This window comes from Athene noctua, chromosome 1 (genome assembly GCF_965140245.1).
Source record: "Athene noctua chromosome 1, bAthNoc1.hap1.1, whole genome shotgun sequence".
NCBI classification, from domain to species: domain Eukaryota; kingdom Metazoa; phylum Chordata; class Aves; order Strigiformes; family Strigidae; genus Athene; species Athene noctua.
Genome location: NC_134037.1, coordinates 130,268,072 through 130,282,760, shown reverse-complemented (window position 1 = coordinate 130,282,760; position 14,689 = coordinate 130,268,072). Strand labels below are relative to the sequence as shown.

Below are 14,689 nucleotides of genomic sequence, written 5' to 3'. Positions count from 1 at the left end.
CATGCAACATTAAATAGCTATGGCTCTAGCTTTTTCCAAGAACATGAAAAATGGTATTATTAATCCCACTCTTCATCCCATAATGAGTACATTTTAAACTTACCCCAGGCTAGCTGAAGATCCTTCAGCACTGGTGGTTGCCAGAGTTGAAAATTAGTACTGTGCAAGAACAGAGAGAGAGAGAGGAGAGCAATGGTGGCTTGACATTTCCCAGGATGGGATGGTCACATGCTAATCACTGATTTGAAACGCAAGCATAACAAATACCTTCTAATTATGTAATCTTTGGGTCACATCCTCGCATCCCCATGCAAAAATCAGGACTGTGCACTTGGAAGAAGATGATACCAGGTTGTTTTTTTTTTTTTCCCTTTTTAATTAGAATTGCACACTGCTGCGAAGGGAGGGTAAGAAGCTTTATGAAGTGACAGGCAGAGGCAGCCATGTGGTGAGAGCCGGGTGCTGATGTGGTCTCTGCTACTTCGCTGAGCTCAGAGGCTCTTAAGTACCTGGTGTAGCACCTGCAGCTGGGGAAAGGGAGACGGAAGCAGCTTCTCCCCACTTTCTCTGACACTCTTAGTCTCCTACAGTGGGATGCCAGGGCCAGGAAGGTTCCCCTTCTTTCATTCAGGGGCCAAGAGCAAGGTTGTCAAAGTAGCCAGGGCAGGGGAACAGCAACCACCAGCACTTGAGTATTTTCTGTTGCTTGTTAGATCATGAAAAATTTACTCTGAGTAAAAATAAGTAAGGACTTGGAAGGAGGTGGGAGAATGGGAGGCAGCATCCCTTCGTGCCTGCTCCATTTCTTCACTAAAGTCCTGCAGGGCTTCTTGCTCTGAAGGGTGTCAAGAAAGCACAGGGAGAATGCAGGTAACCCAAAGCCAGGGGTGTCAGGAAAAGGTTTGAGCCAGTCCAGGGAGTTACTTGAAGTGTAAAAGCAGGGAGACATACAGGAGGAGGAACAGTAACAAAAGGCAGACTAATTTCTCCCTGAAAGACAAAGATCTGCTTCACAGATACCCTTCAGGCAGAAGACCTGAAATGTAAAACTACACAGCCTATATCAGTATGATTGCTGTGCAGCCCAGATAAAAGTGGTGATGGGGAGTCCTAGCAAAGGAGCTGAAAGAAGAGGCTCATGGATTAACAGCAGCTCTGTGGAAGATGCTGCTACCTCTGAAGTCAAGGACTAGGGACAGATGACACTGTTTCTTTTTTGGAGCTGGTTATTACAGGAACAAAACACAACACTGAACAAAATAAAATTATAATTCTGAAGGAGTTTGCTGGAAAGTGTATTTTTTTTATGGGTCAAAGACACCTGTGAATTCAACAAACAGCTCAAGCTAGGAAAGACTTTTTTTAATAAAAAAATTTAGCATCACAATTCTATGAACAAAACATTTCAAATAGAGATTTTCCTACAGGCAGCTTTAAGAAAAAGGGCTGAAAGGCATTATATTGCCAAATGATCCATGAGCTTCTTTATTTCAGATGGCTCAGTATGTTTCAGTCTGCTGATAATGTGCCGTTTTTTCATTTTGCTAATAAACCACAGGGACCAAGTTTTTTCTGATTCCTAGCAAAAGGAGCTGAGTACTCGAAGGTCCATATGAAGGAACAGCATTTGTACACTGTGTCTGCAAATGGAGGCAAGAACAGGTATTTACTAAAATTCCATTAAATATCTGGCAAGCAAAGACTCAACACACATTTTTTCCTGACAGCACTGATATGTTGGAAGGGTTTTTTTAAACAAGAAAGCAGTTTTTCTGTTTTGTAAAGCAAAGTATTTAGATTCATAGTACAGAGACCTTTGATGACCAAATACAAACAAAAACAGAAATAGATTTTTCATTGCATTAGACTTTCTGAAAGGACAGTGGCAGCAATCAGACCCCCCTATGCACTCTCACATTCACTTCCCTTCCCCAAGAAAAGCAGCTTTGGGTCATGGCAGAGGTCTGTCCTTGAGTAGTCCAGTACCATAGCTTGGAAGTTATGGACTTGACCTGCGAGGAATAACTACCATGTCACTTAGGAGACTTCAGCTGATCAGTCTGAAAAGAAAAATAACTTCATTTTATTTAATATTGACATGCATCCTCAGGGGCTAGTTTTAATAAATATATGAATAAATCAATGCCTGTTGAAAACTGGTTACAGCTGTTGAGGCCAGAATGCAGTCAGAGAGCTGCCTTTAACCCCTGCTACTGTCCATGCCAAATAGCTGCATTTTCAACTTCTGTTTCAGTCTCACTGTTGCTGAGCCATGAAATGTAACACTCCATTTTCATCTATGCAGGCTCCTTCACCTTCCATCCTGTAACGACATAAATCCAGCCTACTGAGAATACAGTTTGTGTCAGCACAGAGATAAGCAAATTGCCAGGAATGAGAACCTTCCCAGTGTAGTGTAAGTACCTGCCTTAACTTTCTCCCACATTGTATACTGTAAAAGTTTTGACCTATAATAAAGCACACAGGTTAGACAGCCAAGAAATATATTCCCTTTTTTTGCAAAACTGTATTTATACTAACGTCCTCCCAGCATGTAGCCTCCACAGGAAAAAATTCATAGTCCCAGTCAGGATTTGAAGTTAGCAGGAATTAAATCCTAATGAAGTTTATCCTGACTTTCATTAGGGGCATCTTAAAGATGCATAAGTGTATGCAGACAGTTATTGTGTATTCTTCTTGCTGTAAAAATCCATCATCTCTTACCCTTTCCCCATCCTACTGTGTGCTGTTACGACCAAGTGCAAGGATTTACAGTCTCCTGTGGGGAAAAAAAAAAGTAACTGCCATGGGAATTCAGCCCTCATAAACTACATATTTCTGCTCATCTTTGAAAGCTCTGGTTAAGCTCATCATTATACCTGGTAACTGCTAAAAAGAAATGTCTATGCATCAGCATTCCTTGTGAATGAGGGGGAAATAACTTTTTTAATCAATTACTGGAGTTTTGTTTCCCTTAAAAAATGAAGCCACCTAGCAGTCACAGCAAGTTGCTATGGTGCTGCCTATTTATGTTCTCTCATGAAAGCAGCAGTGATCTGGTGAACTGCCACCTATCTCATGTGAGTAGGTGGAAACTAGCAATCCTGAAACTTGGCAAAATAACCTGCATTGGGCTGTCAGAGAGTGGTGCATATTAACAGTCACAAAGTAGTGTCAAAAAGTCTTAATTCTGTGGTGAAAACAGCAGTGGCTGGCAAAGATAGGATTCTCTGCTGCCAAGGGATTACCTACATCAGCATTTTGGTTAGTTGAAATCACAAGTTCAAAACAGAACCACCTGGGTTTCTCTACAGATCAGCTACTAGTGACAAGCACTGTGCTGGCCCCTTTGCGATGGGCTATATTTTCACAGGAGAGTAGAGGCATCACCCCAAAATTTGTGAGAAAAAATGCCTGTAAAGCTATGTATGTGATCTGCTGCTGAATGCCCTCACTGAAGTGATGAGTACTCACAGGTTTAGACTCCATGTAGAATTCACATCTGTCATTTCATATGACAGTAAAAAGACAGAAGCTCTGTAACAGATTTCAACATGCCAGTGTGAAAGAGCATAACTTAACTCAATCTGTTCTAAAGCATTGAAATAAATGTCTTTAATTGTTCCCCAAACATTTGTCATACAGGTTCCCATTTTGTATCCAGGTACATTCTGTAACACACATTTCATTTGGTGTATGATCATTTAGAAATAGAATTGGTCATCATTCTAGTACTATTGTGGCTATTGTTTTTGGTCAGCAGGGCAAGACAGAGCTTTTTTTTCTGATGAAAGATCACATATTAACAATCATACATTTTAGATTTATTTCAGACACTAGACTGGGGAGGCACTTAAAGAAAAAGTAAACCTAAATCAAACCTAGCAAATTTGACAGAGAAGTCATGTAAGGAGAATAAACATGAATTTTCTCGTGTCATTTTTTACAGTTAATTTTCTCATTAAATCTGCTTTGTGGATTATGAAGTGGATATTGACTTCTTGTTTTAGGAAAAGACAGTATTTTAGCAACTCAAAACACACACCCTTATTCATAAGAAATTAACTCAGTTGATGTTTATATGAGTGGCACTGAAATATTTTATTCTGAGTGATGAAAATAAACGTTCACATTTTCCTATCTCTCTGAAATTTGTACTTTACCTCGAAAAATAAGCAAACTTTTCAAACTGTTAGCACAAATCAGCACTGTATTTCTGCATGCATCTATAGGCAAACAGCTTGAACCAGCTCTGAAAGAGGTCTGAACTGTTCTGTTTCTGTGAACTCTGCCTGAGCCCAGAGACCTGGGTATGAGTGGAATAACCATCTTGAAAACTTCTGACTGGGAATGAATCATAGACTTTTAACTAATCTCATGAAAAGGATACAACTGGGATCAGCAATCTCAACTACCCACTGCAAATTTCACTGGTAGCAAAAGAAACCTACTACCATGCTGAGTGAATTTTATTTGGACTTTACAGCCTATGAAATCAAAACTAACAGAAAAGACTACACAATTCTTCCACTTCAAACATACTTGTTTTCACTGAATGGTCCAATGTACTTTGCTCCATTTGGAAATGTGTGGGTTCCAGCGCCATGAAACATGTTGTCTCTGAACTCACCTTCATAAACTGCCCCAGAAGGATGTTCTAGCCTTCCAGCTGCATTCATCTGCATTTAATGAGAGATGAAGGATAAAGAAAATGTTTATGTTAAGGCGTATGCTTACAGTGTTCTCTCCTTTTATTACAATACCCTTTCAGATTGCTGCCTTTGGGTCTGCTATCATATTCAGATATGATAACAGAGAGAAAAGTGACTATTCTCTCAAGTTCAGACAGGTTCTACAGGTTCCTGCTTCTACAAGGATTTTAGGTGAGAGTTTAGAACATTTGGCTAGCCAGTGTCTAATAAACCCCTCCTCTGCTGGTAGTCTCACATGATCTTAATCTCTGCAGCACAGACTGCTGTCCCCAGCCCTGCAAATAACTCATCTACCCTCACACCCTGAGGGGTTAATTAAATTTCCTGGAATTTCTCTCTGTGAAACAAGGCAGAGCAAGAGAGCAAGTCTTTCATTTGTTCAGCCTAGTTCACTAAGCCATGCCTGTGGATTTAAATCTGTGCTATAAAGAACTTCTGTGCCATAATCTTAATACTTACCATTGTACCAATATTTTTGTAAGACACTGAAAAAAACCAGACTAGATCTAATAAACCCACAACATACTGTTTCCTAATTGCCAACCCATATTTGTCTCATTTCAGCGACTGTTTCCTCTCCAGCATCAACAAAATAAGCAACTTTCCTATACTTACTAATTCACAGAATCACAGAATCATCTAGGTTGGAAAAGACCTTGAAGATCATCCAGTCCAACCATTAACCTAACATTGACAGTTCCCAACTACCCATATCCCTCAGCACTATGTCAACCCAACTCTTAAACACCTCCAGGGATGGGGACTCCACCACTGCCCGGGGCAGCCCATTACAATGCCCAGCAAGCCCTTCTGCAAAGAAATACTTCCTAATATCCAGTCTAAACCTTCTCTGATGCAACTTGAGGCCGTTCCCTCTTGTCCTATTGCTTATTACTTGGTTAAAGACTCATCCCCAGCTCTCTGCACCCTCCTTTCAGGGAGTTGTAGAGGGCGATGAGGTCTCCCCTCAGCCTCCTCTTCTCCAAACTAAACCCCCCAGTTCCCTCAGCCACTCCCCGTACGACCTGTGCTCCAGACCCTGCACCAGCTCCGTTGCCCTTCTCTGGACACGCTCGAGTCATTCAATGTCCTTTTTGTAGTGAGGTGCCCAAAACTGCACCCAGTCATCGAGGTGCAGCCTCACCAGTGCCGAGTACAGGGGTAAGATCCCTTCCCTGTCCCTGCTGGCCACGCTCTTGCTGATGCAAGCCAGGATGCCATTGGCCTTCTTGGCCACCTGGGCACACTGCTGGCTCATGTTCAGCCAGCTGTCAGTCAACCCTCCCAGGTCCCTCTCTGACTGGCAGCTCTCCAGCCACTCCTCCCCAAGCCTGTAGCGCTGCTGGGGGTTGTTGTGACCAAGGGCAGCACCCAGCACTTGGCCTTATTGAAACTCCCCCAGTTGGCCTCAGCCCATCGCTCCAGCCTGTCCAGATTTCTAATTCATTCCTGAGAAACTCAGTAAACAAAGGCAGCCAAACAATATTGTATCTGTCGATGGCCAGAGCTCCCCTGTTTCATTTTGGGATGGGTGTGGGGCATATATACATGTGCAGGCGGCTGGGCCATGCTGGGCACCACCAGCTCCACAGTGCCTGGGTGTTTCACCAGGGCCTGCCTGCCAGCAATGACCGGTGTGTTTGCACAAGCCTCGGGAGGCAGCAGGACATCTGAAGACCCCAAGTGTCTCAAGTCTTCAGACTTGGCTGTGACAAGATTCCGAGGTGGAAAAAGAGCCTGCATCATTGGTCTGATCCTTCTCAGGTTATGATTTCCCTTTCTGTCTCTTTTTAAGGGTGGATATAGTGAGACATGCTCCATTCCAAACCCAGAGAAAGTTAAAATAAAGGAATACTTTAAATTACTATGTCATTTTTCCAGCTGCTGACAAATGTAGTTCCATTGGCACTAGTATGGACTCATGACTATTCTTTTTGAGCAGACCTTTAGGTGTCCTTCTGTACTCTCCCTCTAGAAAACAAAAGTGGTGGAAGGTAGGTATTTTCACTTCAGGACAGAGAGCATCTAAGAAGCAAATCCTATGAGATCATGCAATGCATTTCTTTTGTTGCACAGAGACACTTTCCCCAGAGCTGACTCTCCATCTCCTGTAGACAGACTGCTCCCAGAGACAGGCACTTGAAGCACACAAGCCGTACTGGAGCAGGTGTCTTTGGGTGCCACTCACAGAGTACAAGCCAGCAGCAGTCGCATTACCCCTTCTTCCACCACCACTGAGCCCCACTTGTGGGGGGGCGTGGGGCAGAGCAGATCCCAGTGTACTGTCAGGGTCATGGCTGTGGCTGTCTGCAGGAGGACTCAGAGGAAACACCCCTACAGCAGCTTCTGTGTGTCTGTGGGAGGTTCTTACACAGCTAAAACAGTGTGTGACCTGGGTAATAATCTATTTTTGCTGTTAAAAACTTTGGCTTTAAATTCCAACCTGTCACAAGTTGCCCAGAGGGGTTGCAGAGTCTCCATCCATGGAAATATTCAGGACCTCCCAATGGGATGTGGTCTAGAGCAGCCATCATGGGTGACCCTGCATGTGCAAGGGACTGGCGATCTCCAGAGGGGCCTCTCCATCTCAGCTGCGTAGCTTCAGAGTCACTTGTTTATGTAACCCTCACCCCAAAACTGGTATAAATTTCCTCTGTTTTAATCCCACTCAATTTCGCAAAAGGAATTAGTACCTACCAAGATTTTTTTGCCATACTTGTCTTCACTCGGGGATATGAAAGACACTTTTAAAACCACAGCATCTGTTGAGAAAAAAACAACCAGTGTCACTGTTACAGCTGTTGGCTGAAATTCAAATATGTATATCTTCAAATACACAGCAGCTTGAAACAACACATAATTATTAGCATGCTGCTTGAGTGTGCCCTTCTTTATAGGGAAGCCATCAGTCCTGTCTGTGGGGAACTGTGTTGTTATAAAAGGATAAAAGAGCAAAACTTAGCAAAAGACAAAAAGCAGCATTTCTCATATGACCTGCAGCTCAGAATCTAAATTTTGTTTTGTAACCAGAATGATTATTGCTATAAATGAATTTTGGTTGCTTAGTTCTGGGATAGAACTACTGTATTATTAAGCTTTATGACCAACAGAATGGTAATCTGAAACTACGATGTGGAAAGTACCTATTTTTGTGTCCTTTAAGTTAATTTAGCGCATTATAATATGGAAATCACACCTCTGTTACCCACCACATCATGAAGCCCCTCACCCTTTAAGCACACATACATTAATAGGTAGATACTGTGTCTTTAAATGAAAGTGAGGAATAAAATTAGCCAATAGATGATACTGTGATAAAATACTAATGGATAGTTATATACAGAGGCGTGTATTTGTGTGTTCAGAACCAGATAAATATGGTTTTGTAACTACATGTGCTGACTACTTTGGATGCCCAGCACCCTCTTCTGCACAGAACTGTAATAAATACAAACACCTCAACTCTGTGTGTGAATTTGTCACGGATTTGCCACCAATAAGAATTAATAATGTTTGATTCTAGTAAGAATACAGAATTATGAGAGATATTTTAGTAAGGTTACATGTTTACATTTATCTTGCATTTTGCACATCTAACCAGAAACCAATGCTACTAAGAATTCCTCTGTATAGCCCTGTACCAAGGCCGAATAATTGGTCAGTAATCATTTACTAGGTACACCTAGATACTGCTTAGGTAATTAGATTTTTAATTGAAAATAATTCTGGTTGAAGTTGTTAAAGAGATGTCTAGACACAGAAGTAATTTCTTACCTAGAATACATTGGATAAGGTCTCAGATGTACCACAACCTGAAATTAATGAGAACTGGGGAGAACGAACTGTAACAGCTTACAGATCTCTCTGCCAAGGAACAGTGAAACTAGGTAGTAGGTAATTCCATCAGGGGGAGATCGCGACCACCGACTCATGGGCCACCAACCCAAATTACACCCCAGACCCTTTCCAGAGATTTCTAAGCTTTAGTGCGCAAAATCAGAAGGAGGGAAGTATGATAATGATTTCCAGGAATTCTTGTGTTTATGTATGAATACCTAATGAATATGTATGACTGAATAATATATAAACGGTATGATTCTTGTGACTGGTGTGTGTTGGTGGTGAGAGCACTTACTTGTGCACCCGGCCCTCAATAAAGAAGTGTCTGCTTGTCTGCATCAAATTGGTGTCGATAAGTTTTTATCCCGGCTCTTTGGTGACAAATTGACTCTTCACATGTCGAGTGAAGAACCCTGTTTTTGAGACAACAGTATGAGAAGTGACGGTCGGCCGGACGGAAGAAGTGTTGCCTCCCATGGTTGCCAGGCGGAAGTGTGGGAGGTTGCTAGGGAGGTCGTCGACCCGGAAGAGGAAAGCAGGAGCTTCCGGGTCAAGGGGCGGTGAGCCGTGCCGGTGCGGACCGGAGAGGTGGGGGCGGCTTTAGGGGTGTGAAGGGGGGCGGGGGAGGTCCCAGAAGGGCGTAATGGCGCCGTGGGGAGGTAGGGGATGCTCAGGGGCCTGTGGGCAGGGGATGGGGTCCCGGGAACATGGGCGGGAGGGAACGGGACGGGGACCCTGCGGTGAGGGAGGGAGGGACAGGGCCAGCAGAGGAGGTTTGGGGGATCCCCGTGTGACCACCACGGTGCTGGTGGGGGTGCTGGTGACCGGACGCCCTTGGGAGGTCTGTGAGGCGGGGGCAGGGAGCGGGGCTATTCTGTGCTGCGTGTGGAGGGGATGGAGACACAGACCCCATGTGATAGTGTCCGACGGGATGGCTGCAAGTACCTGTGTCCGCCTGCTGGGCTCACCCTCTGAGCCTCCCTCACTTCTGCCGGGCTGCTCCGAGTGGGGTCAGCTTGTCTGTTAGAGCCTGTCCAGTCCTGGTGGAGCTCCAGTGGGGAGGACTGCCACAAAAAATGAAGTTTGCTTCTTTCCAAGCCCCAGACTGTTTCTGCTCTCCCAAGCCCTCGCTTGGGCTGTTATTCATGCATGGCTACATCAGTTGTTGTCCTGGCTCGGGAGGTGCCATTGCAAAGATCCAGGTCTGGCTCCTGCCAGACCGCCACAGCTGCTCACCTGTCCCTGCAATAGTTTTCCATTTGCAGGATCATGATGCTCGGCCATGTGTTACGTTGGGCCGTTCTGTCACTGACAACTGCTTAATACTAATGGGCTTTTGTCAAAACTGGTGAAGATCCTGCTGTGCGAGAGATAGGAGGGCTTCAGTTTTCTAAGACAGGTTCCTAATCACTCCCCTGCACAGGCTCCACAGAGCGCTCAGCTATCTGGGCAGCTCCTTGCAGAAGGGAATGGGGTCAGGAGCAGGTTAATGTGGAAACAAACTGTATCTTTGGCTTCGGCTCCCCTTCAATTTACTCTCAGCCTTGCAAACTCTCAAGTCAAAAAGTGCCAGCATTCTTTTTTCAAAGTTCCCCTGAAGGTTTGTCCTTTGAGCTCCCATGTGCAAGAAAATTCCATGAGTGGCAGAACTGGACCTCCCAGGTTGGGCAGCACTTCCGTTAGGCTCATCCTTTTGCTAGAGATCCTGCAGTTTTTGGTTGAACACCTGTGAGGAATATTGCTTTTATTTTCTAAAACCACAAAACTTGTGTAACAGTGTTCTAGAATAATGTGCTTTGCTTCAGGGGCATACAAATACACCAACATACAGATAAATAACTGCAGTTTGAGAGGGTATCTTCTCTTGTCACGTGGGAAGAAGCAAATAATCTAATGTTCAAATAATGCTCAGACATTTGCAATGTGCTAAATCATCTTAATAACTAAGGGGTACTTTTTTCCCTTCCTCAGCAAGAGAACATGAATTCAGCAGGGAGGAAAAGAGGAAAGCCCAACAGAGGAGAAGGAAGAGGGAGAGGAGGAAGAGGAAAAGGGAAAGGAGGAGGAGTCAGCAGTGGCCATTCGAACAAGTCTCATCTTGGTGGAAATAGGAAATGTTCAAACAAAATTTGGGATGATGGAGATGATTTTTGTCTCTTTGAGGAACCAAGGCTGGAATCCAGGTCTTTCTCTTAATTTGGGGTGGTTTGGTGTAGAGATGTTTGAGATACTTTAGGGCTGGGTTTTGGACATCTTTGAATATACAGAAGAATGAAGGGGTGATGAAGGTGTTTCAGTATGAAACAGTTTTTACATGTCTTTTTTGATTAGTACATTTAACATAGCTAGGAAAGTGGGTTTTTAAAAGAAGATTAGAACCTCTGTTTTTCTTTTTTGATCATAAAGTAATTTCAGAACATCTTTGATCAGAAAACGCTAGTAATCACAGGATATTAAATTTTGTGTATTACAAAGCAGAAGCTGGGCCATAGAAAATAAGCAATTTAGAATGAATTTAGTATCCTGAATTTATTCTGATCAATCTAGCTTAGAAGTACATGGTTGTACTGTGTGTCTCAGAATCTCCCAAAGTGTTTATTAAATTGCTTTGGATTTGACATAGGATAATATACACATATGCATATGTGTGTGTGTGCACAGATATAGACACACACATCCTGGTTACATAAGAATGAATGCAACTGAATAATCCTTAGGTGATGGACTTGTCTTATTTTGGTTTTCCTGTTTTGAATTACAAGGTTGGATCCTAACACATACTAATACAGTCAAGATCATTTGAGCCAGGCAAATAAGTCGTCGTTGTGTTCTATTTTAATTTTTAGATCAAATGCCCCTGCCAGAAGAGGAGGGCAAACGAAACAGAGACCTGAAGCAAGAATGCCTCTGCAGACCATACATATGACATCGGAGAATCAGAGAAGAGTGAAAGAACTACTTCAAGATCTTCAAGGGCAGGAGCTGGCTCCTGAATCAGAGTTAGTTTAAATGGAGGCACTACTTCTAGCTCTTCTCAATGAGCGTGCTTGAACAGGCACACTGTCAGAAATTAAAACAGTATTCTTTTTTCCCTTAACTTTTAATTTGATCTCAAATCCTGTGGTTTTGAATTTGCTTTGTTCTTCTACAATATTAACTCTGGGAAAGGGGTAGCAGAATCCTCCATTTAAATGGAGGATTTAAAACTGCATAGGCAGTGTTTTGTGTCTACTCAACAGCATAATTTTGTTTCATTTTAATTTGGTAACTTGTTTTATCAGAGTAGCTGGTTCCGGTGAAGATGATGATGAACCTGATTACCTTGATGATGAACAGTGCTGGTCAACAGATCAGGAATTTTCTGACATAATACCAAGGTCATCTTCTGAGCCAGCTGAGCACAGAATTGTGGAAAGTGAAGTGTCTTCATTTGCTGTGTACAAACTCTCCAGGTGATGCTTTTCAGTGAATAATTTGTATCTGAAGAGGTAAATCATTAGTCTTGATACTGTAAGCCCTTAGTGTTTGGACTTCCTCTTGACTCCAGGGAAGTTCTGTGTGCAGTACTGATAAGTTTGTATCTCCTACAAATTTGATCCTCAACTAGAGGAATTTAAAGTAATGGGTTTATGAAAATAAGTCGCTCCAGCCCTTTTTCAGTGAAGTTTTCAGTTCTTTCTCCAAGACAATGAAACTGATAGTGGGAAAGCTCAGGGAGCATTGCTGTTATATGTGCGTTTCTTCCAGGTAGGTAATGTTTCAAAACCTTTTAAGTGTTCATCCATTTTGCTTGGATATGAGCATTTAAGTAACTGTTTTTGCTTCGGGAGTGTTTTATATGTGGGACTCAGCTTTTTCTGAAGAGTTTAGTTTATATCTAATCTTGTAATGTGCTACATTCATTCATACATGGCAACTAATTTGTCACCTTGTAAACAACAGACTAGTATTCACAGAGTCCAGATTACTGCCTGCCACCATCATTTAAAACAGCATAAATATTTTGGTGTGGTTTTGGTTTTACCCCAATAGTAGTAATAGTATCTCATGCCATACGTGCTTCTTTACTGTAAGCCTAATCAAGCAAATCTGTGGTTATTTTGCTTCATACAAATCTGTCACTCATTTGTTGCCATGTTGTCTGTTTTGTTGCAGGTATGGTTTTGACAGTGAGCGTTGTAGGACAGTACTGAGATCCTGCAATGGTAATATTGGGGCATCATTGGAGTATTTGCTATTGCAGTGCTTTACTGAAAGCTATGGAGAGAAGATGCAGGTTTCTGCAACAGCTGCTGAAGCCAGTCAAGAAGAATGTTTAGAACAGAGACAGGAGGAGGCTTTTGCCCTCCGGTCAATCTATGGAGAAAAATTTGTAGAAAGAATTCAAAACCGTGTTTGGACTTTTACTTTGGAATTGGAGTGCCTAGCAAACAGGCTCAGCAAATCTAAACAAAAGGGTGTTTGTACTACAGATGGAACAAAGCAGACTTCAAAGGAAATATGTAAATTTTATCTCCAAGGAGGCTGCAGGTTTGGTTCAAAATGCAGATTTGGACATGAATTCTCTCCAAACCACCCACTGACACCAGCCAGGAGCTCTGTAGATGATGCTTATCTCAGACCTAAAAGTGATGGTCCTGTATATGAACTTGAAGTAAGATTTCCTGAAGCAAACAAGTATCCACTTCAGGCACCCCTTGTGGCATTTTATTCCACTGATGAGAATCTACCTCTTGCTTGTCGTTTACACATTGCTGAATTCCTCTTTGGAAAGGCCTTGATAGCTGCAGAGTCTAATGAACCCGTGGTATACACTTTAGTGACTTGCTTAGAACATGAATCTGAAATAAGCGAGTTACTTAAAAATACTAAGCACAAATACAGTGTTCCTCCTACGTCTCTGCTGGAAACACCTTCAGTAAAGCTACAGACAAAGAGTACATCTGGTTCAAGTCAAATGTCTGAAGGTACACCAAATTTCCCTCTACAATTTCTGGGCTAAGAAGGGTCAAAAAGATTTAAAAAAAAAAAAAAAAAAAAGAGAGAGAAGGCAGAGAACCCGATTCAGGTGTCTGTTCCAAATCTATTTCTGGAGACTAAGGTCATGGGGTGAGCCAGATCCATAATCTGTCTGTGCCTCAGGAAGTCCCTTCCATGATAACGCTGCAGCAAAGAGGTTTTCTGCTGGCAAAAACTGAGTTAAAGGAGCACAGAGCAAGAACTGAGTTATAGGAGCGCAGAGAAAGAGATGCCTGTTCCCAGTCAATAAAAAGCCGTTGAGAAATGTGGTGTGAGCTCACCAAAACCGACCAGAGAAGTGTGCTTGGAAGGGAATGGAAAACGTTGTTTGCAAGCTTTGCTGCATCTGCTGCTCATCAGTTCAGAAACATCTTTTTTTAAAAAAACCCCAAAACTTAAAATTACCAACCCCTCCTCAAAATTAATTTTCTAAAGGTGGATTTAAGGCTAAGTAAATGTTGCAAGCGATTCTAGAATGTTGTTCAAGGTATCATCCCGTTTTTTGCACGCAAGTGCATCTAGGCTGATTTCACAGGGGGAGAGTTGGGACTGTCAGTTATGGCAGGGTGACATCAACTCCATGACATAGATGACCTTCAAGCTCTCAATTCCAAAACTGTTTTATCTAAGGCAAACTTTCTTCAAGAGAGTTTTCAAGAACAACTGCATCACATTTTAGAGCACTTAAATAGTGACAACCTATTTTTTGTTATAGTAAGACAAATTATTCCATTTTTTTAACAGTTCCCCAGAAAGACAGCATTGTTCTAGAAGTTGAAATCGGAGATTCCAAATAATCTTTCTTATGTTATAAAATCTTCCTTATGTTATGAAATACCTGGTTTAGATAAGTATAGCTTTAAAACTTTCAAGGGCTGGTTTACTGTCTCAGCAAATCCAACTTCAGCTGATAGGCAGTAGGCACCAAAGTACCTGGTCCAGTTTCAGACTTGGTTTAAAATTACTTGGTAGTGGCTTAACACTTAATGTTACAGTGTAGTTTTAATTAATTTACGCTGGTACTGCCGTCACAGTCTTGAGCTCTAAAGAAGTGGTTGTGTGGTGAATGGAGAGGGGAGATGAGACACATGAAAAGTGTTCAGGAAGGCAAACCAGAT

The 14,689-nt window shown here is 42.4% G+C and overlaps 2 protein-coding genes across 2 annotated transcripts in view; one reads left to right on the top strand and one right to left on the bottom strand.

The window, feature by feature from the left end:
- Positions 1-436: 436 nt before the first annotated feature.
- On the bottom strand, positions 437-9,823 carry MORN2 (MORN repeat containing 2). The gene is given in 8 exon segments (XM_074900173.1): positions 437-2,283; positions 2,286-2,323; positions 4,543-4,679; positions 6,578-6,633; positions 6,636-6,683; positions 7,424-7,637; positions 8,949-9,150; positions 9,789-9,823. Coding segments are annotated over 8 exon segments (813 nt in total). The 3' UTR covers positions 437-2,200.
- Positions 9,096-14,689, top strand: part of DHX57 (DExH-box helicase 57) — a 22,352-nt gene continuing 16,758 nt past the window's right edge. Inside the window, exons 1-5 of the mRNA XM_074932142.1 lie at positions 9,096-9,140; positions 10,524-10,735; positions 11,399-11,551; positions 11,834-12,004; positions 12,708-13,519. Coding sequence (XP_074788243.1) covers positions 10,533-10,735; positions 11,399-11,551; positions 11,834-12,004; positions 12,708-13,519 — 1,339 coding nt within the window. The 5' untranslated portion in view covers positions 9,096-9,140; positions 10,524-10,532. The remainder of the gene's footprint in view (positions 9,141-10,523; positions 10,736-11,398; positions 11,552-11,833; positions 12,005-12,707; positions 13,520-14,689) is intronic.